The sequence below is a fragment of the Ranitomeya imitator genome, chromosome 1 (assembly GCF_032444005.1).
Source record: "Ranitomeya imitator isolate aRanImi1 chromosome 1, aRanImi1.pri, whole genome shotgun sequence".
Lineage (NCBI taxonomy): Eukaryota > Metazoa > Chordata > Amphibia > Anura > Dendrobatidae > Ranitomeya > Ranitomeya imitator.
In genome coordinates, this window is record NC_091282.1 from 769,932,659 (window position 1) to 769,953,651 (window position 20,993).

Here is a 20,993-nt window from a genome sequence, read left to right on the forward strand (position 1 = left end):
CAGTAGATGACGCTCTCTGTGTTGTTCTTTATTCCTGGCAGTCTCTGTCTCCTGTACAGTGTATATTATATGACACAGGCTGCAGTAGATGACGCTCTCTGTGTTGTGCTCTATTCCTGGTAGTCTCTGTCTCCTGTACAGCGTATATTATATGACACAGGCTGCAGTAAATGATGCTCTCTTTGTTGTTCTCTATTCCTGGTAGTCTCTGTCTCCTGTACAGTGTATATTATATGACACAGGCTGCAGTAGATGACGCTCTCTGTGTTGTTCTTTATTCCTGGTAGTCTCTGTCTCCTGTACAGTGTATATTATATGACACAGGCTGCAGTAGATGACGCTCTCTTTGTTGTTCTTTATTCCTGGTAGTCTCTGTCTCCTGTACAGTGTATATTATATGACACAGGCTGCAATAGATGACGCTCTCTGTGTTGTGCTCTATTCCTGGTAGTCTCAGTCTCCTGTACAGTGTATATTATATGACACCGGCTGCAGTAGATGACGCTCTCTGTGTTGTGCTCTATTCCTGGTAGTCCCTGTCTCCTGTACAGTGTATATTATATGACACAGGCTGCAGTAAATATGCTCTCTTTGTTGTTCTCTATACCTGGTAGTCTCTGTCTCCTGTACAGTGTATATTATATGACACAGGCTGCAGTAGATGACGCTCTCTGTGTTGTGCTCTATTCCTGGTAGTCTCTGTCTCCTGTACAGTGTATATTATTTGACACAGGCTGCAGTAGATGACACTCTCTGTGTTGTTCTTTATTCCTGGCAGTCTCTGTCTCCTGTACAGTGTATATTATATAACACAGGCTGCAGTAGATGACGCTCTCTGTGTTGTTCTTTATTCCTGGTAGTCTCTGTCTCCTGTACAGTGTATATTATATGACACAGGCCGCAGTAGATGACGCTCTCTGTGTTGTGCTCTATTCCTGGCAGTCTCTGTCTCCTGTACAGTGTATATTATATGACACAGGCTGCAGTAAATGATGCTCTCTGTGTTGTTCTTTATTCCTGGCAGTCTCTGTCTCCTGTACAGTGTATGTTATATGATACAGGCTTCAGTAGATGACGCTCTCTGTGTTGTGCTCTATTCCTGGTAGTCTCTGTCTCCTGTACAGTGTATATTATATGACACAGGCTGCAGTAGATGACGCTCTCTGTGTTGTGCTCTATTCCTGGTAGTCTCTGTCTGCTGTACAGCGTATATTATATGACACAGGCTGCAGTAAATGATGCTCTCTTTGTTGTTCTCTATTCCTGGTAGTCTCTGTCTCCTGTACAGTGTATATTATATGACACAGGCTGCAGTAGATGACGCTCTCTGTGTTGTGCTCTATTCCTGGTAGTCCCTGTCTCCTGTACAGTGTATATTATATGACACAGGCTGCAGTAAATGACGCTCTCTGTGTTGTTCTTTATTCCTGGCAGTCTCTGTCTCCTGTACAGTGTATATTATATGACACAGGCTGCAGTAGATGACGCTCTCTGTGTTGTGCTCTATTCCTGGTAGTCCCTGTCTCCTGTACAGTGTATATTATATGACACAGGCTGCAGTAGATGACACTCTCTGTGTTGTTCTTTATTCCTGGCAGTCTCTGTCTCCTGTACAGTGTATATTATATGACACAGGCTGCAGTAGATGACGCTCTCTGTGTTGTGCTCTATTCCTGGTAGTCTCTGTCTCCTGTACAGTGTATATTATATGACACAGGCTACAGTAGATGACGCTCTCTGTGTTGTGCTCTATTCCTGGTAGTCTCTGTCTGCTGTACAGCGTATATTATATGACACAGGCTGCAGTAAATGATGCTCTCTTTGTTGTTCTCTATTCCTGGTAGTCTCTGTCTCCTGTACAGTGTATATTATATGACACAGGCTGCAGTAGATGACGCTCTCTGTGTTGTGCTCTATTCCTGGTAGTCCCTGTCTCCTGTACAGTGTATATTATATGACACAGGCTGCAGTAAATGACGCTCTCTGTGTTGTTCTTTATTCCTGGCAGTCTCTGTCTCCTGTACAGTGTATATTATATGACACAGGCTGCTGTAGATGACGCTCTCTGTGTTGTGCTCTATTCCTGGTAGTCCCTGTCTCCTGTACAGTGTATATTATATGACACAGGCTGCAGTAGATGACACTCTGTGTTGTTCTTTATTCCTGGCAGTCTCTGTCTCCTGTACAGTGTATATTATATGACACAGGCTGCAGTAGATGACGCTCTCTGTGTTGTGCTCTATTCCTGGTAGTCTCTGTCTCCTGTACAGTGTATATTATTTGACACAGGCTGCAGTAGATGACACTCTCTGTGTTGTTCTTTATTCCTGGCAGTCTCTGTCTCCTGTACAGTGTATATTATATGACACAGGCTGCAGTAGATGACGCTCTCTGTGTTGTTCTTTATTCCTGGTAGTCTCTGTCTCCTGTACAGTGTATATTATATGACACAGGCCGCAGTAGATGACGCTCTCTGTGTTGTGCTCTATTCCTGGCAGTCTCTGTCTCCTGTACAGTGTATATTATATGACACAGGCTGCAGTAAATGATGCTCTCTTTGTTGTTCTCTATTCCTGGTAGTCTCTGTCTCCTGTACAGCGTATATTATATGACACAGGCTTCAGTAGATGACGCTCTCTGTGTTGTGCTCTATTCCTGGTAGTCTCTGTCTCCTGTACAGTGTATATTATATGACACAGGCTGCAGTAGATGACGCTCTCTGTGTTGTGCTCTATTCCTGGTAGTCTCTGTCTGCTGTACAGTGTATATTATTTGACACAGGCTGCAGTAGATGACACTCTCTGTGTTGTTCTTTATTCCTGGCAGTCTCTGTCTCCTGTACAGTGTATATTATATGACACAGGCTGCAGTAGATGACGCTCTCTGTGTTGTTCTTTATTCCTGGTAGTCTCTGTCTCCTGTACAGTGTATATTATATGACACAGGCTGCAGTAAATGATGCTCTCTTTGTTGTTCTCTATTCCTGGTAGTCTCTGTCTCCTGTGCAGCGTATATTATATGACACAGGCTGCAGTAAATGATGCTCTCTTTGTTGTTCTCTATTCCTGGTAGTCTCTATCTCCTGTACAGTGTATGTTATATGACACAGGCTTCAGTAGATGACGCTCTCTGTGTTGTGCTCTATTCCTGGTAGTCTCTGTCTCCTGTACAGTCTATATTATATGACACAGGCTGCAGTAGATGACGCTCTCTGTGTTGTGCTCTATTCCTGGTAGTCTCTGTCTCCTGTACAGCGTATATTATATGACACAGGCTGCAGTAAATGATGCTCTCTTTGTTGTTCTCTATTCCTGGCAGTCTCTGTCTCCTGTACAGTGTATATTATATGACACAAGCTGCGGTAGATGACACTCTCTGTGTTGTTCTTTATTCCTGGCAGTCTCTGTCTCCTGTACAGTGTATATTATATGACACAAGCTGCAGTAGATGACGCTCTCTGTGTTGTTCTCTATTCCTGGTAGTCTCTATCTCCTGTACAGTGTATATTATATGACACAGGCTGCAGTAGATGACGCTCTCTGTGTTGTTCTTTATTCCTGGCAGTCTCTGACTCCTGTACAGTGTATATTATATGACACAGGCTGCAGTAGATGACGCTCTCTGTGTTGTGCTCTATTCCTGGTAGTCTCTGTCTCCTGTACAGTGTATATTATATGACACAGGCTGCAGTAGATGACACTCTCTGTGTTGTTCTTTATTCCTGGCAGTCTCTGTCTCCTGTACAGTGTATATTATATGACACAGGCTGCAGTAGATGACGCTCTCTGTGTTGTTCTTTATTCCTGGCAGTCTCTGTCTCCTGTACAGTGTATATTATATGACACAGGCTGCAGTAAATGATGCTCTCTTTGTTGTTCTCTATTCCTGGTAGTCTCTGTCTCCTGTACAGCGTATATTATATGACATAGGCTGCAGTAAATGATGCTCTCTTTGTTGTTCTCTATTCCTGGTAGTCTCTATCTCCTGTACAGTGTATGTTATATGACACAGGCTGCAGTAAATGACACTCTCTGTGTTGTGCTCTATTCCTGGTAGTCTCTGTCTCCTGTACAGTGTATATTATATGACACAGGCTGCAGTAGATGACACTCTCTGTGTTGTTCTCTATTCCTGGTAGTCTCTATCTCCTGTACAGTGTATGTTATATGACACAGGCTTCAGTAGATGACGCTCTCTGTGTTGTTCTCTATTCCTGGTAGTCTCTATCTCCTGTACAGTGTATGTTATATGACACAGGCTTCAGTAGATGACGCTCTCTGTGTTGTGCTCTATTCCTGGTAGTCTCTGTCTCCTGTACAGTGTATATTATATGACACAGGCTGCAGTAGATGACGCTCTGTGTTGTGCTCTATTCCTGGTAGTCTCTGTCTCCTGTACAGTGTATATTATAAGACACAGGCTGCAGTAGATGACGCTCTCTGTGTTGTGCTCTATTCCTGGCAGTCTCTGTCTCCTGTACAGTGTATATTATATGACACAGGCTGCAGTAGATGACGCTCTCTGTGTTGTGCTCTATTCCTGGTGGTCGCTGTCTCCTGTACAGTGTATATTGTATGACACAGGCTGCAGTAGATGATGCTCTCTGTGTGGTTCTTTATTCCTGGCAGTCTCTGTCTCCTGTACAGTGTATATTATTTGACACAGGCTGCAGTAGATGACGCTCTCTGTGTTGTTCTTTATTCCTGGCAGTCTCTGTCTCCTGTACAGTGTATATTATATGACACAGGCTGCAGTAGATGACACTCTCTGTGTTGTTCTTTATTCCTGGCAGTCTCTGTCTCCTGTACAGTGTATATTATATGACACAGGCTGCAGTTGATGATGGTAGTTGTCTCGTGCTTTGTTCCTGATGGTCTTTCTTTCCGCCATGCAGGTGAGCTGCAGCGGCAGGTTCAGCTTCAGCAGCAGGTGACTGAGGACCGGGAAAGGCTGCAGGACGAGATTCTGTCTGTCGGTCAAGCTCATGAGAAAAGCAATGAGAAAGTCCTGGAGTTACAGGAGTCCGTGCGGGACCTAAGTGCCGAGAGGGCCGCGCTCAGCAGCCGCCTGGCCCAGGAAGAGAAGAGCAGCAGAGAGCTGAGGAGGAACCTGTGTGAGGCCCAGAAACAGGCAGAGTTTGCCAGAGAAGAGCTGAGCTCAGCAGGACGGCAGCTAAAGATGGAGAGGGATGTGCACCAGCGGGAGCTGACCGACCTCCGCTCTGCTGCCCAGACCGCTAAAACCAAGCATGAGCGCAATGTCCAGGAGATGCTGGCACACTTTCGGCAGGAGCGAGAGGAGCTGGAATCTCACATCCGCACGCTGAAGGTTTGGGAATATTGGGGACCAACAATTTTTGGTATCTGTTGTGGTCTTCATTAAATGGGTTGGAAAGTAATCTCTAACAAAAAGCAAAAGCCTTAAAGGGATTTTTCCAAGAACAAAGTCTGTCTTAAAGTTGATTTTAATAAATAAATCTTGGAATAATAATAATTTCCACAATTAAATGTGATAAATATAATGTTCCTGTGCTGAGATAATGTTATAAATGTCCCCTGCTGTACTGTATAATGGTTGTGTCTGACTATACAGGACCATGGTCTGAACATACCACAGCTCCTAGGCATGGGGGGTGAAAAAGAGGATACAGACATTACAGCCGGGATCACAGCTGATTCTTTATTTGAGGTTAAACATTGTTTAAAAACAGGCAGAGAAATGTTTTACCTCGACAAAAAAATCATCTGTGATCCTGGCTGTAATGTCTGTATAGTCTTTTTCTCCTCCCCTCCCAGGAGCTGTGGTATGATCAGACATGTCCCTGTACGGTCAGACGCGACCATTACACAGTACACAGCCGGGGACATGTATAAGATTATCTCAGCACAGGAACATTTTATTTATCATCCAATTGTGGAAATTATTATTCCAAGATCTAGTGATTATACTGGAGTTTGTTCTTGGTAAAGCCGTGACCCCAGACTTTTGGCTGACATTGTAAGTGATTTCAGGCAGAGCTGATTGACAGCAAATCTCTGGTGAAGTCAGAGCGGCAGCGGCTGGAGAAGATGAAGATAGAGTGTGATAAACTATCGGAGGAAATGCTTCGCGGCAAGGATGAGAGCGCCGCACTGAGGTGCAAGAACCAACTGGCAGCCCAGGATATGGAGGAGAAGGTGGGTATTGTGTGACAGGTCAGGGTAACATCAGTGCGACGTGTAGGTCCAGGCCCGTCCTGGAGAACCATTCTAGTATCAGTGCTGCGCACTGTTAGGATCACAGGAGTTTTCATTGTGTCCTTTATTTTTTTTGAAACTCAAAAGAAAGAACCTGACACTCAACTTAATGCTCGTGAGAATTTTTTAATTGTAGTACCCAAAACGTTTCGGTCCTATGTCAGGACCTTCATCAGTTATGTACTAGTAGTAAGATTTTTGGTAGTGGTGACAATGATGTCAGAGGACACACCGTGATCTGCGTCTGTTACTGCGCAGATAATAATTTGGCAATTAGAGTGGACTCATATAGCTGGGGGATATTGCGTCTGAACACCAGTACACACCAGCTATATGAGTCCACTCTAATTGCCAAATTATTATCTGCACAGTAACAGACGCAGATCACAGTGTGTCCTCTGACATCATTGTCACCACTACCAAAAATCTTACTACTAGTGCGTAACTGATGAAGGTCCTGACATAGGACCGAAGCGTTTTGGGTACTACAATTAAAAAATTCTCACGAGCACTAAGTTGAGTGCCAGGTTCTTTCTTTTGAGTTGCACATGCTGTGGGAACCTACCTTGCCACCATTAATAGTAGTGCACATGCCTCTACCTTCTACTTTATTTTTTTGAGACATATGCTTGTGGCCTGATGGTGGTAGACTGGACTGCAGCCCCCCCAGAAAGCGGATGGACGCTCCGCCTTGCATTTCACTTGTCAGACAGGGTGACATGGCAGCGTCCGCAGTCTGAGTAGTCTGTGCATGAGAGAATATATGCATAAATGCCCCTGTCCCCGTAATAACTGTGCAATGCCACTACAATCTGTGCCGTCATGTAGATGATCACTTTAGTGCTGCCATTGTGCAGATCTTACACAAACCACTGGGTGGCTCTCCAGCATTATTAACGCCGTGTTTTGCCTGGAGATGGATGCGGGACACTACAGAGGTGAATGCTTAGTGCCACGTGTTCAGAGATCTCCAGGTATTGGTGACACCTTGGTGAACGTTGCGCTCTGTGTACGCAGGACGGGCCGTGATAGCTGCTGAGTAATGCATGTGGGGCATATGTGAATGGAGCAGATTTTTGCTTTGATCCCTTGGATCACAAGATCTTTATCTGCCTTTCATGTGCTTGGGGATGCCTCAGCAGTACCGGCAGGAGCTCAGCAGGGGGCTGCCCAACGGGGGTCCACTTTGCAGCCATTTCTCTTATGTGGCAGATGTAAAAACATACCTGACATGTGCTGAAGAAGCTCTGTTCTGTCCTCCCTCTGTGATCCTGGCAGAGGGAGACCATTGGGTCTGATGACCCTTGTACACAGAGGGGTCATGCTATCTGCTGCTGACACAGGGAACCCACACTGCCAGTGTGTGACCTGTGCAGCCATGACAGCTCATTTATCACCTGCAGCAGGGACGCTGCACAGCTGTGCTGTTCGGAGGATGCAGCTCTCCTCTGGTCCCAACCTGCGATTGTGCGAGACGCGGAGGAGCAGATGGTGATTGTCACTTCTAATGTCGGGTCTCTTTTACAGGATCAACAAGTGAAGAAACTGGAAGACGTCAGTAACACGCTGAGAGACAAGCTGAACGCTCTAGAGACCGAACAAGAGACCATATTAAGTGCCATTGAGACCGAGATCAACGCTGCCTGTCAGATCCTGGCCAGGAGCTCCACCGACAAACTCCAAGTAAACCCTCGTTATTAACCCTTGTTCTGCCTCCCTGGAGATTATTACCTCCTACTGTCTGTGGCATTGACGTGAATTCCATTCATATGACAGCAGTGCCGCCATTTCTTATGGGGAACAACTGCTTTCATCAAAATCAAAATCGCACCCAACCCCTTTAAAGGGATGATGTATAACGCTTCCTCTCTGCACAATAATGATAAGCACGCGTGCTCTGATGAGGTGTTATATAGGCATGCTCGAGTGGTAATCGAGTGACTTCTGTGTGCTCGGATAATATGTCCTAGTCCTCGCGGCTGCATGTCTTGGTGCTGTTAGACAACCACAACACGTGCAGTGATTGCCTTATAAATTGGCTGTCTAACAGCCATGAGACATGCAGCCGTGGGGACTTGGACATATCATCCGAGTACGCAGAAATCACCCGATTAGCACCCGAACATGCTCATATAACACCTTATCAGAGCGCGCGCGCGCTCATCACTCCTGCACAGTTTCCAGACCTCTGCTTACTGTCAGTGACAGGAATTTTACTTCTTGTCCAAGCTCGCTGATGTTTGCCGCAGGTGCACGTTTCTTTATGGGACCTTTCTGGCTTTTATATAGGTTTTTTCATATTAGGTTACCGTAATTAAAACGTTAGTAAAGCAATAAATCCTATGGGCACACGGCTGTAATCCACTGCTGGCAGCTGTACATGAAGACCCCAATCCTTCTAGCTAGTTTTTGCTCCTATTTTAGCCCTGAAGACAGCCCAGAGTGTCTCTTTTCTGCTTTTATATAAGAGTGTCATAGTGTCGTATAGAGAGAGGAAAAGTTGAAGCACCGACAACCTCATGGCAGCAAAAACTGCACAGCTTAAGAGGGGTACGAGACTTTTTATCTTCAGTGTTTAAGCTGCAGATAAAATTGAAAGTCTGCTTTAATGTTCTGTGGCCCCTGTCAGACATCGGCTCTCTCATAGGGTACACAGGAGATCGGCCAAACGAGCGTTTCTATGCATGCCGTTATTCATCTGACAGCCATATAATGTGTATGGGGTGCTTTATAGCCACCTATGTGGGGGCTGCAGGCAGTGATTGTGCCTTAGGACCAGAGTTTAGTAGTCTGTGATCCCAGCATATTGCGACCATGTCGCCATTACGAGTTGATCCTGTGATGGTGGCTGCTTCTGGTGCTTGATGTGTTTGGCTGCATTCACACCTGTGGGATCTGAACGTCAGACAGACGGTTCTCACCACTGCTTAGACCCTTATTCGAGCTCCTACCACTTCTCCACACCATGACCGTAGCCTGAAGTGTTCAGAAAAGCATCATGTTCCCCTCATGGAGGTGTCCCTTCTGTACCAGAGGTCTCAGCTGCACCTCCATATCTCACTAACAATAATAATACTGTTATTTCTATAGCTCTGACGTATTCCGCAGCGCTGTACAATAAGCGGGGACATGTACAGATAATAAAGAGACAGAGGCCATTGAGTGCTAACACTGTGCCCTCTCTTCCAGCCGGTGTCCAGCGCTGCCCACCTGAGGGATGACCCACACTACTGGCTAGCAGAGACTAAGGTAAGTATGTGCGATACCTGGCTGCGAGCTCCGTGGAGCTGTAATGTCTCCCTGGGCCTCTGGATGCAATAGAGAAATGTCCCGGCTCTGAGTCCCCTCTGCCTGGAGCGAGCAGCTGTGCGCAGGGTGGGCCACACAGACTGCAGCAGCTGGACAGGATTCCCCATCTGCGCTCCCCTCCTCCATCCCGGCCCGCGCCCAGATTCATCTATTCCTATGATTTATTGCAGTGTACAAGCCGTAATTGTTCTGTACCCAGGACATACTGTACACACATTACACTGTGCAGCTAATCTGTGGACTGCAGCCCACTCTAATACACAGACACCCCCTTCGCCTAAGATACAGACATCGGGTACACACATATAAGCCCCCCGACCTCTCCTTCTGGTCTGCACATATAAGCCACCCGACTTCTCCTGGTACACACATATAAGCTCCCCCCACCTCTCCAACTGGACACACATATAACCCCTCCGACCTCTCCTTTTGGTCCTCACATGTAAGCTCCCCTGACCTCCCCTACTGGTGCACACATATAAGCATCCCGACCTCCCCTTGTGGTACACACATATATGCCCCTTGACCGCCCCTCCTGGTAAACACATATAAGCCACCCGATCTCTCTTCCTTGTACAGACATATAAGCATCCCCCCCCCCCGACCTCTCTTCCTGGTACACACATGTAAGCCCCCCTACCTGTCCTTCTGGTACACATATATAAGCCCCCGACCTCCCCTCCTGGTACACATAAGCTCCCCCCACCTCTTCAACTGGACACACATATAACCCCTCCGACCTCTCCTTTTGGTCCGTACATGTAAGCTCCCCTGACCTCCCCTACTGGTACACATAAGCACTCCGACCTCCCCTTGTGGTACACACATATAAGCCCCTTGACCTCCCCTCCTGGTACACACATATAAGCCACTCGATCTCTCCTTCTTGCACACACATATAAGCCACCCGATCTCTCCTCCTTGTACACACATATAAGCCCGTAACCTCTCCTTCTGGTACACACATAAGCCCCCTGACCTGTCCTTCTGGTACACATATATAAGCCACCGACCTCTCCTCCTGGTACACACTTATAAGCCCCCCGACCTCTACTCTGGTACACACGTATAAGCCCATCAACCTCTCCTGCTGCTGCACACATATAAGCCCTCCGACCTCTCCTCCTGCTACACACATATAAGCCCCCCGACCTCCCCTACTGGTACACACATATAAGCCCTCCGACCTCACCTCCTGGTCCACATATATAAGCCTCCTGACCTCCCCACCTTGTACACACATATAAGCCCCCTGACCTCCCCTACTTGTAAAAAAATAAATAAATAAACCCCCCGAACTCGCCTTCTGGTACACACAAATAAGCCCTCCAACCTCTCCTCCTGGTACACATATATAAGCCTCTTGACCTCTCCTCCTGGAACAAACATATAAGCTTCCCGACCTCCCCACCTGGTACACACATATAAGCCCTCCGACCTCCCCTCCTGGTACAGACATATAAGCCCCACAACCTCCCCTCCTGGTACACACATATAAGCACAACAACCTCCCTCTTGGTACACACATATAAGCCCCTCCAACCTCTCCTCCTCGTACACACCTATAAGCCCCCCCGACTTCTCCTCCTGCTACACACATATAAGCCCCCGACCTCCCCTACTGGTAAAAATGTAATAAATAAATAAATAATCTTTATTTTTAGATAGCGCTAACATATTCCGCAGCGCTTTACATTTTTTTTTTTTTTGCACACATTATCATCACTGTCCCCGATGGGGCTCACAATCTAAATTCTTTATCAGTATCAGTATAAGCCCAACAACCTCTTCTCTTGCTACACACATGTAAGCCCCCCAACCTCTCCTCCTGCTACACACATATAAGCCCCCCGACCATTCCACCTTCTACACACATATAAGCCTCCCTGACCTCCCCTACTGGTACACACGTATAAGCCCATCAACCTCTCCTCCTGCTGCACACATATAAGCCCTTTGACCTCTCCTCCACTCCTCCTGCTACACACATGTAAGCCCCCCCGACCTTCCCTACTGGTACACACATATAAGCCCTCTGACCTCACCTCCTGGTACACATATATAAGCCTCCTGATCTCCCCACCTTGTGCACACATATAAGCACCCTGACCTCCCCTACTTGTAAATAAATAAACCCCCCGAACTCTCCTTCTGGTACACACAAATAAGCCCTCCAACCTCTCCTCCTGGTACACATATATAAGCCTCTTGACCTCTCCTCCTGGAACAAACATATAAGCTTCCCGACCTCCCCACCTGGTACACACATATAAGCCTCCTGACCTCTCCTCCTAGTACACACATATAAGCCCTCCGAACTCCCCTCCTGGTACAGACATATAAGCCCCCCGACCTCTCCTCCTAGTACACTTATATAAGCCCCCCGACCTCTCCTCCTAGTACACACATATAAGCCCCCCAACCTCTCATCCTACTGCACACATATAAGCCCCCTGACATCTCCTAGTACACATGTATAAGCCCCACAACCTCCCCTCCTGTTACACACATATAAGCACAACAACCTCCCTCTTGGTACACACATATAAGCACAACAACCTCCCTCTTGGTACACACATATAAGCCCCTCCAACCTCTCCTCCTGGTACACACCTATAAGCCCCCCGACGTCTCCTCCTGCTACACACATATAAGCCCCCTGTCCTCCCCTACTGGTAAAAATGTACAAGTCCAACAACCTCTTCTCCTGCTACACACATGTAAGCCCCTGACTTCTCCTCCTGCTACACACATGTAAGCCCCCCGACCTTTCCTCCTGCTACACACATATAAGCCTCCCCAACCTCCCCTACTGGTATACACGTATAAGCCCAACAACCTCTCCTCCTGCTACACACATATAAGCCCCCCGACTTCTCCTCCTGCTACACACACATAAGCCCCCCGACCTCCTATATAGATACACACGTATAAGCCCAACAACCTCTCCTCCTGCTACACACATATAAGCCCCCCGACCTCCCCTTCTGGTACACACATATAAGCCCCCCAACCTCCCCTCCTGGTACACTCCTATAAGCCCCCAACCTCATCTACTGGTACAAACATATAAGGCCCCCGATTTCTCCTCCTGGTATAATACAGGATGTAACTCAGGATCAGTAATGTAATGTATGTACACAGTGACTGCACCAGCAGAATAGTGAGTGCAGCTCTGGAGTATAATACAGGATGTAACTCACGATATGTAATGTATGTACACAGTGACTGCATCAGCAGAATAGTGAGTGCAGCTCTGGAGTATAATACAGGATGTAACTCAGGATCAGTAATGTAATGTATGTACACAGTGACTGCACCAGCAGAATAGTGAGAGCAGCTCTGGAGTATAATACAGAATGTAACTCAGGATCAGTAATGTAATGTATGTACACAGTAACTGCACCAGCAGAATAGTGAGTGCAGCTCTGGAGTATAATACAGGATATAACTCAGGATCAGTAATGTAATGTATGTACACAGTGACTGCATCAGCAGAATAGTGAGTGCAGCTCTGGAGTATAACACTGTGATTGTCATGTGTAGTAAAGACATCTAGGGGTTCATCTTATGCATGACTTTTCCATTAGACAAAACTTCATTGGCTTTGTGAAGAGATGAAGGAGCGAGAAGGGAGAGAGCATAAGCTCCGCAGTCAGCACCAGCAGTGTCGGGAGCAGCTGAAGGAACACAAAGTGAGGAAAGAAGCCGAGAAAGAGGAGCGACGTCACCAGATCAGCAAGATGGAGCAGCAGCTGGATGAGGCTCACAGGGACAAAAAAGGTAAAGTGGGGTCTTCAGGCTGCTGGTGGTACTTTATACAATGTACATAAAGAATCAATGCGCTCCGCCCCATCACATTGCTTGGGGTCATGTGAGGTGCTTGGCCTGAAATCTTCTGTATCACTTCATGCTGTGAGTGCTGGAGAAAAGATGTTCTGCATCAGCAGATTTTTGGGTGTGTGATGTATGTGAAAATGTGGCTGCTGATAAACGTCAACCTCCAAACATTGCTCAGCGAGAGCAAATATTACGTTGATTTGCTAATTTCTTCTCTTTGTCGGGTATTTAATGTGCTAGTTTTGAGAAAATTGTAAATATTTTAAAAAACAAAAACTTATTGCCAAAAGAATTGAAGAACGGCTGATCGAACAGAGAGTTCATGGCAGATAGAGACATAGCATCCTAGAATGTTTGATTGCAAGGCACCTCCAGGGTCGTCGTGTCCAATCCACTGTTCAATGCAGGAGTCACTAAACCATCTCAGACAGATGTCTGTCCAGCCTCTGTTTGAAGACTTCCTTTGAAGGAGAACTCACCACCTCTTGTGGATGCCTGTTCCACTCATTGATCACCCTTACTGTCAAAAAGTTTTTACTAATATCTAATCTGTATCTTCTCCCTTTCAGTTTCAACCCATTGCTTCTTGTGTTTTCATGGGCAAATGAGAATGATGATCCCTCTACACTGTGACAGCCCTTCAGATTTTGTAGACCGCTATTAAGTCTCTTCTTAGCCTGCTTTTTTGCAAGCTAAACATACCCAGATCATTTAACCATTCCTCGTAGGACATACTTTGCACTCCGCTCACCATCCTGGTAGCTCTTTTCTGAACTTTCTCCAGTTTTTCAATGTATTTTTTAAAATGTGGTACTCTGAACTGGACACAGTATTCCAGATGAGGCCTGACCAAGGAGGAGTAGAGGGAGATAATGACTTCACGTGATCTAGACTCTATGCTTCTCTTAATACATCCTAGAACTGTGTTTGTGTTTTTTACTGCTGCATCACACTGTTGACTCTTGTTCAGCCTGTGATCTATATTAGTATACCCAAGTCTTGTTCACATGTGCTGTTGCTTAGTTCTCTTCCTCCCATTCTATAGATTTAATTTTCATTTTTCTTGCCTAGAAGTAGAATATTGCATTTCTTCCTGTTAAATACCATTCTTTTAGTCGCTGCCCATTGTTCAAGCTTTTCTAGATCCTTCTGAATCCTTTCTCTGTCTTCTCTAGTGTTAGCTATCCCTCCTAGCTTTGCATCGTCTGCAAATTTGATCAGTTTACTTTCAGTTCCCTTATCTAGATCATTTATAAAAATGTTGAACCAGAACAGAGCCTGGTGGTACTGCATCTGAAACACTCTTCCAATTGGATGTGCAACCATTTATTATCACTTTGGGTCGGATCACTGAGCCAGTTATGAATCCACCTAACCATAGCCTTGTCAATCCCATACTTGGTTGTTTTTTCAATAAGGATAGTATGAGATACTCTATCAAATGCTTTGATGGACAGGCAGCATTCTCAGTCATGTCACCACTGATCTCTAGTGATGGATACGCAGCATTCTCCGTATGTCTTCTTCACGGCTCATGTAGACATCTGTAGATCTCGGTCAGGGCAGTTTCTGTCCATGGGTCTCATAATCTGCATCTTTAATACCTATCAGGATGTGGAGTTTATGTCAGGAGACCTGCGGATAGTCTGTGTTGTGCTGTGTCCGTTGTGTTCTGCGCATTGGGCTCTGCCTATAGTGCTCTCCCCTTTGTGCTCTGTGCATTGTACTCATTGTGCTCTGTATGTTGTGCTCTGCGCATTGTACTCATTGTGGTCTGTCCGTTGTGCTTTGACCATTATATTCATTGTGCTCTGCCCATTGTGCTCTGCGCATTGTGCTCTGTCTGTTGTGCTCTACGCATTGTACACGTTGTGCTCTGTCCGTTGTGCTTTGCCTATTGTACTCATTGTGCTCTGCCCGTTGTGCTCTGCGCATTGTGCTCTGTCTGTTTTGCTCTGCGCATTGTACACATTGTGCTCTGTCCGTTGTGCGCTGCCTGTTGTGCTCTGCATATTGTACACGTTGTGCTCTGTCCGTTGTGCTCTGCGCATTGTACACATTGTGCTCTGTCCGTTGTGCGCTGCCTGTTGTGCTCTGCATATTGTACACGTTGTGCTCTGTCCGTTGTGCTCTGTGCATTGTACACATTGTGCTGTCCGTTGTGCTCTGCGCATTGTACACATTGTGCTCTGTCCTTTGTGCTCTGCCTGTTGTTATCTGCGCATTGCACATGTTGTGCTCTGCCTGTTGTGCTCTGCGCCTTGTACACATTGTGCTCTGTCCGTTGTGCGCTGCCTGTTGTGCTCTGCATATTGTACACGTTGTGCTCTGTCCGTTGTGCTCTGCGCATTGTACACATTGTGCTGTCCGTTGTGCTCTGCGCATTGTACACATTGTGCTCTGTCCTTTGTGCTCTGCCTGTTGTTATCTGCGCATTGCACATGTTGTGCTCTGCCTGTTGTGCTCTGCGCCTTGTACACATTGTGCTCTGTCCTTTGTGCTCTGCCTGTTGTGCTCTGTGCATTGCACATGTTGTGCTCTGTGCATTGCACATGTTGTGCTCTGCCTGTTGTGCTTTGCGCATTGTACACATTGTATTCTGTCCGTTGTGCTCTCTGCATTGTACACATTGTGCTCTGCCTATTGTGCTCTGTGCATTGTACACATTGTGCTCTGCCTATTGTGCTCTGTGCATTGTACACATTGTGCTCTGCCTATTGTGCTCTGTGCATTGTACACATTGTGCTCTGTCCGTTGTGCGCTGCCTGTTGTGCTCTGCATATTGCACACGTTGTGCTCTGTCCGTTGTGCTCTGCGCATTGTACACATTGTGCTGTCCGTTGTGCTCTGCGCATTGTACACATTGTGCTCTGTCCTTTGTGCTCTGCCTGTTGTTATCTGCGCATTGCACATGTTGTGCTCTGCCTGTTGTGCTCTGCGCCTTGTACACATTGTGCTCTGTCCTTTGTGCTCTGCCTGTTGTGCTCTGTGCATTGCACATGTTGTGCTCTGCCTGTTGTGCTTTGCGCATTGTACACATTGTATTCTGTCCGTTGTGCTCTCTGCATTGTACACATTGTGCTCTGCCTATTGTGCTCTGTGCATTGTACACATTGTGCTCTGCCTATTGTGCTCTGTGCATTGTACACATTGTGCTCTGCCTATTGTGCTCTGTGCATTGTACACATTGTGCTCTGTCCGTTGTGCGCTGCCTGTTGTGCTCTGCATATTGTACACGTTGTGCTCTGTCCGTTGTGCTCTGCGCATTGTACACATTGTGCTGTCCGTTGTGCTCTGCGCATTGTACACATTGTGCTCTGTCCTTTGTGCTCTGCCTGTTGTTATCTGCGCATTGCACATGTTGTGCTCTGCCTGTTGTGCTCTGCGCCTTGTACACATTGTGCTCTGTCCTTTGTGCTCTGCCTGTTGTGCTCTGTGCATTGCACATGTTGTGCTCTGCCTGTTGTGCTTTGCGCATTGTACACATTGTATTCTGTCCGTTGTGCTCTCTGCATTGTACACATTGTGCTCTGCCTATTGTGCTCTGTGCATTGTACACATTGTGCTCTGCCTATTGTGCTCTGTGCATTGTACACATTGTGCTCTGCCTATTGTGCTCTGTGCATTGTACACATTGTGCTCTGTCCGTTGTGCGCTGCCTGTTGTGCTCTGCATATTGTACACGTTGTGCTCTGTCCGTTGTGCTCTGCGCATTGTACACATTGTGCTGTCCGTTGTGCTCTGCGCATTGTACACATTGTGCTCTGTCCTTTGTGCTCTGCCTGTTGTTATCTGCGCATTGCACATGTTGTGCTCTGCCTGTTGTGCTCTGCGCCTTGTACACATTGTGCTCTGTCCTTTGTGCTCTGCCTGTTGTGCTCTGTGCATTGCACATGTTGTGCTCTGCCTGTTGTGCTTTGCGCATTGTACACATTGTATTCTGTCCGTTGTGCTCTCTGCATTGTACACATTGTGCTCTGCCTATTGTGCTCTGTGCATTGTACACATTGTGCTCTGCCTATTGTGCTCTGTGCATTGTACACATTGTGCTCTGCCTATTGTGCTCTGTGCATTGTACACATTGTGCTCTGTCCGTTGTGCGCTGCCTGTTGTGCTCTGCATATTGTACACGTTGTGCTCTGTCCGTTGTGCTCTGTGCATTGTACACATTGTGCTGTCCGTTGTGCTCTGCGCATTGTACACATTGTGCTCTGTCCTTTGTGCTCTGCCTGTTATCTGCGCATTGCACATGTTGTGCTCTGCCTGTTGTGCTCTGCGCCTTGTACACATTGTGCTCTGTCCGTTGTGCGCTGCCTGTTGTGCTCTGCATATTGTACACGTTGTGCTCTGTCCGTTGTGCTCTGCGCATTGTACACATTGTGCTGTCCGTTGTGCTCTGCGCATTGTACACATTGTGCTCTGTCCTTTGTGCTCTGCCTGTTGTTATCTGCGCATTGCACATGTTGTGCTCTGCCTGTTGTGCTCTGCGCCTTGTACACATTGTGCTCTGTCCTTTGTGCTCTGCCTGTTGTGCTCTGTGCATTGCACATGTTGTGCTCTGCCTGTTGTGCTTTGCGCATTGTACACATTGTATTCTGTCCGTTGTGCTCTCTGCATTGTACACATTGTGCTCTGCCTATTGTGCTCTGTGCATTGTACACATTGTGCTCTGCCTATTGTGCTCTGTGCATTGTACACATTGTGCTCTGCCTATTGTGCTCTGTGCATTGTACACATTGTGCTCTGTCCGTTGTGCTCTGTGCATTGTACACATTGTGCTCTGCCTATTGTGCTCTGCGCATTGTACACATTGTGCTCTGTCCTTTGTGCTCTGCCTGTTGTTATCTGCGCATTGCACATGTTGTGCTCTGCCTGTTGTGCTTTGAGCATTGTACACATTGTACTCTGTCCGTTGTGCTCTGTGCATTGTACACATTGTGCTCTGCCTATTGTGCTCTGCGCATTGTACACATTGTGCTCTGCCTATTGTGCTCTGTGCATTGTACACATTGTGCTCTGCCTATTGTGCTCTGTGCATTGTACACATTGTGCTCTGTCCGTTGTGCTCTGTGCATTGTACACATTGTGCTCTGCCTATTGTGCTCTGCGCATTGTACACATTGTGCTCTGTCCTTTGTGCTCTGCCTGTTGTTATCTGCGCATTGCACATGTTGTGCTCTGCCTGTTGTGCTTTGAGCATTGTACACATTGTACTCTGTCCGTTGTGCTCTGTGCATTGTACACATTGTGCTCTGCCTATTGTGCTCTGCGCATTGTACACATTGTGCTCTGCGCTTTGTACACGTTGTGCTCTGCCCGTTGTGCTCTGTCTGTTGTGCTCTGTGCTCGGACTTAGAGCCGCGGACGTCAGCCCCATCTGGACATGAGGCTGCACGCGCTGAGGGTAGGTGGATTATATGGAGTATATTTCAGGACTGTTTTTAGAGATGCAGCCCCTCGTACATTATAGTGATCCGTAAATGCCTCTGTGAGACCCGGTGTCTGCGCTAATGAGACACGAGCTGTGAGACTTGTCAGACATGCAGCCATTGTGGCCTCATCCCTCTGATTATCCCTGGGGAAGCTAAGTAATAAAAGTGTTAGCCTAATAAAGGAAACATGAAAGATAACATAGGTAATGAGGAGCGCAGGCCCATCCTGGAGGGGAGCGAAAGATTTGGGGTGCGAGGTGTGAGGGATTGGGGTACAAGGAGCGAGAGATGTGGGGTGCAAGGAGCGAGACCACCGCTACTAGGCACTTGGTTTATCTCTCGACTCATTCAACTTCTGGTACTTTCATTAATCCCCGTCAGGGCCTTGTTAATGATGAACCATTGACTGAAGACTGGCGGTGATTACCTCCTCTATGTCCCACTTCTCATCCTGAGCCACCTGCTTCATGGACAGAATTCACAGCAGTATTATGTATTATGTAAGTCCGGGGCTCTGGAGATGGTTGACAACAACCTGCAGCTCTTAGGGGCAGTACGGGCCCCTCTGGTGGAGAGTATGGGTCCCTCCAAGGGAGCACTTGGTCTCTTCCCCTTGGGGAGTGTCTGTCCTCTCTGCTGCTGGTGCTTGCTTTGATGGCCTTGGACACATTGTTGCACCTCTCGGTGGGGTGCGCACAGACTCAGTGCAGTTCTCTGAGCTTGAGGTCAGCAGTGACGGATGACAAAGACCTCAGTGACGGCCTTCCTGGATAGCATGTGGCTGCCGTGTGTCGCTGATGAATTCAAGGCCCCCTCTTATGTCAGAAGTGGTGGGAGGCCGGTGCTTTAATGTCCCAATGTCCTTCTATTGTGAAGCCCCTTCATTGTCTCCGTGTGGGAAAGTTCCTGACACTTGCTGATGAGTGAATGAATATGGATGATCCCGGACGAAGCCGTCCTCAGGCCTATGGCATCCCGGCACATACACATTCCAGCAGCAGGATCCCATTAGGCGATCAGCCAGGCCGAGATAACGTGACCGCGTAAATGTGAAGACTGCAGAAATGTGGGGATGGCTGTGGAAATACGGGGGGTCAGCGGGTGGTATAGTGTGCTAGCCTGAAACCGAATGGACCAGGGCTCATACCACTGAATGCCCACTCTTCTTTTCCCTTGGGCAGAATACTACTCAGACCACACAGGGTGAGGGTAAAACAGTGTGGCAATGCTTTATTGATCCACAAAACAGGCAAACAACACATAAAACAGTCCCAGCACAATGCTCAAGATGGTGCAAAATTACAGACTCTCACCCTCCCGTTGACTCATCCACATAAGAGCATCTACAGTATGATTTCAGAGCTTCTAGGGCTGACTACCCCCACCTGTGACACACGCAGAGAGGAAGTAACGAGAAGCTTAGAAAAATGACAGTCCATTGAGGTACAAGGCCAGTTGACTGAAGAGTCACAACCTGGCTTATTAGAACTTCTCCATGGAGCCAGGTGACCGGGGGGTCCAACTCCTGACTACCCCAAACGTATCCATGGGTTCAGTGATGGTCATTGGAGCAGATCTGTATTCTTTCAGCCGGGGCTATAGTCGCCTAAGCTGGCATCCAGTGGAATGTCAAATGTGTGTCCCTCGTGATGTAGCCAAGATGTTGTGACAGCTATCCTGTAGAGTGCTCCTGGCTGTGGTTTTGTAAAGAGTCTCTGGTTCTATGGATTTCTGGATCTCTTGGATAACCTGTTACAGAGGCATATCCCCTTTTTATAGTTTACAACTGTTGTCCTTCAAGCCATCATCCACAGGTCAAGAGGAAGGTGTAATGAGATTAAATCGTATTTTTAGACAATTTTAACTATTTCCTTAGTTGTTACAAGCATCATTGTTCAGTGACCCTGCATCACTGTCTTGCAAAGATAGCAGACAATAAGCTGCAGGAGTTGATTTAAGAGGTAAACAGCAGCCATTCATCAATTTACAAATATCAATTCAACCTACAAGAAAAGTCAACATAAAGTTAGTCTGTTCCTCCTGGCCTACTGAAAGTAGACGTCTGGATAATTAAGCTTAAATGCTGTGTCGTCACAACGGCTTAAATTTGAGGACGGCAGTTAGGAGAACATCTACACATTGTAAACGCTGAGCAGTCAAGGTCGGTGCAGCGTGA

The 20,993-nt window shown here is 47.0% G+C and overlaps 1 protein-coding gene across 9 annotated transcripts in view; it reads left to right on the forward strand.

The window, feature by feature from the left end:
- Positions 1-20,993, forward strand: part of CEP128 (centrosomal protein 128) — a 264,011-nt gene that overhangs the window by 160,189 nt on the left and 82,829 nt on the right. For 7 of the 9 annotated variants that reach the window (XM_069735753.1, XM_069735747.1, XM_069735754.1 and 4 more), the window contains 5 exons: positions 4,895-5,328; positions 6,012-6,176; positions 7,764-7,919; positions 9,426-9,485; positions 13,136-13,328. In XM_069735753.1, coding sequence (XP_069591854.1) covers positions 4,895-5,328; positions 6,012-6,176; positions 7,764-7,919; positions 9,426-9,485; positions 13,136-13,328 — 1,008 coding nt within the window. The remainder of the gene's footprint in view (positions 1-4,894; positions 5,329-6,011; positions 6,177-7,763; positions 7,920-9,425; positions 9,486-13,135; positions 13,329-20,993) is intronic. The other 2 variants (XM_069735756.1, XM_069735755.1) reach the window with 1 other exon arrangement.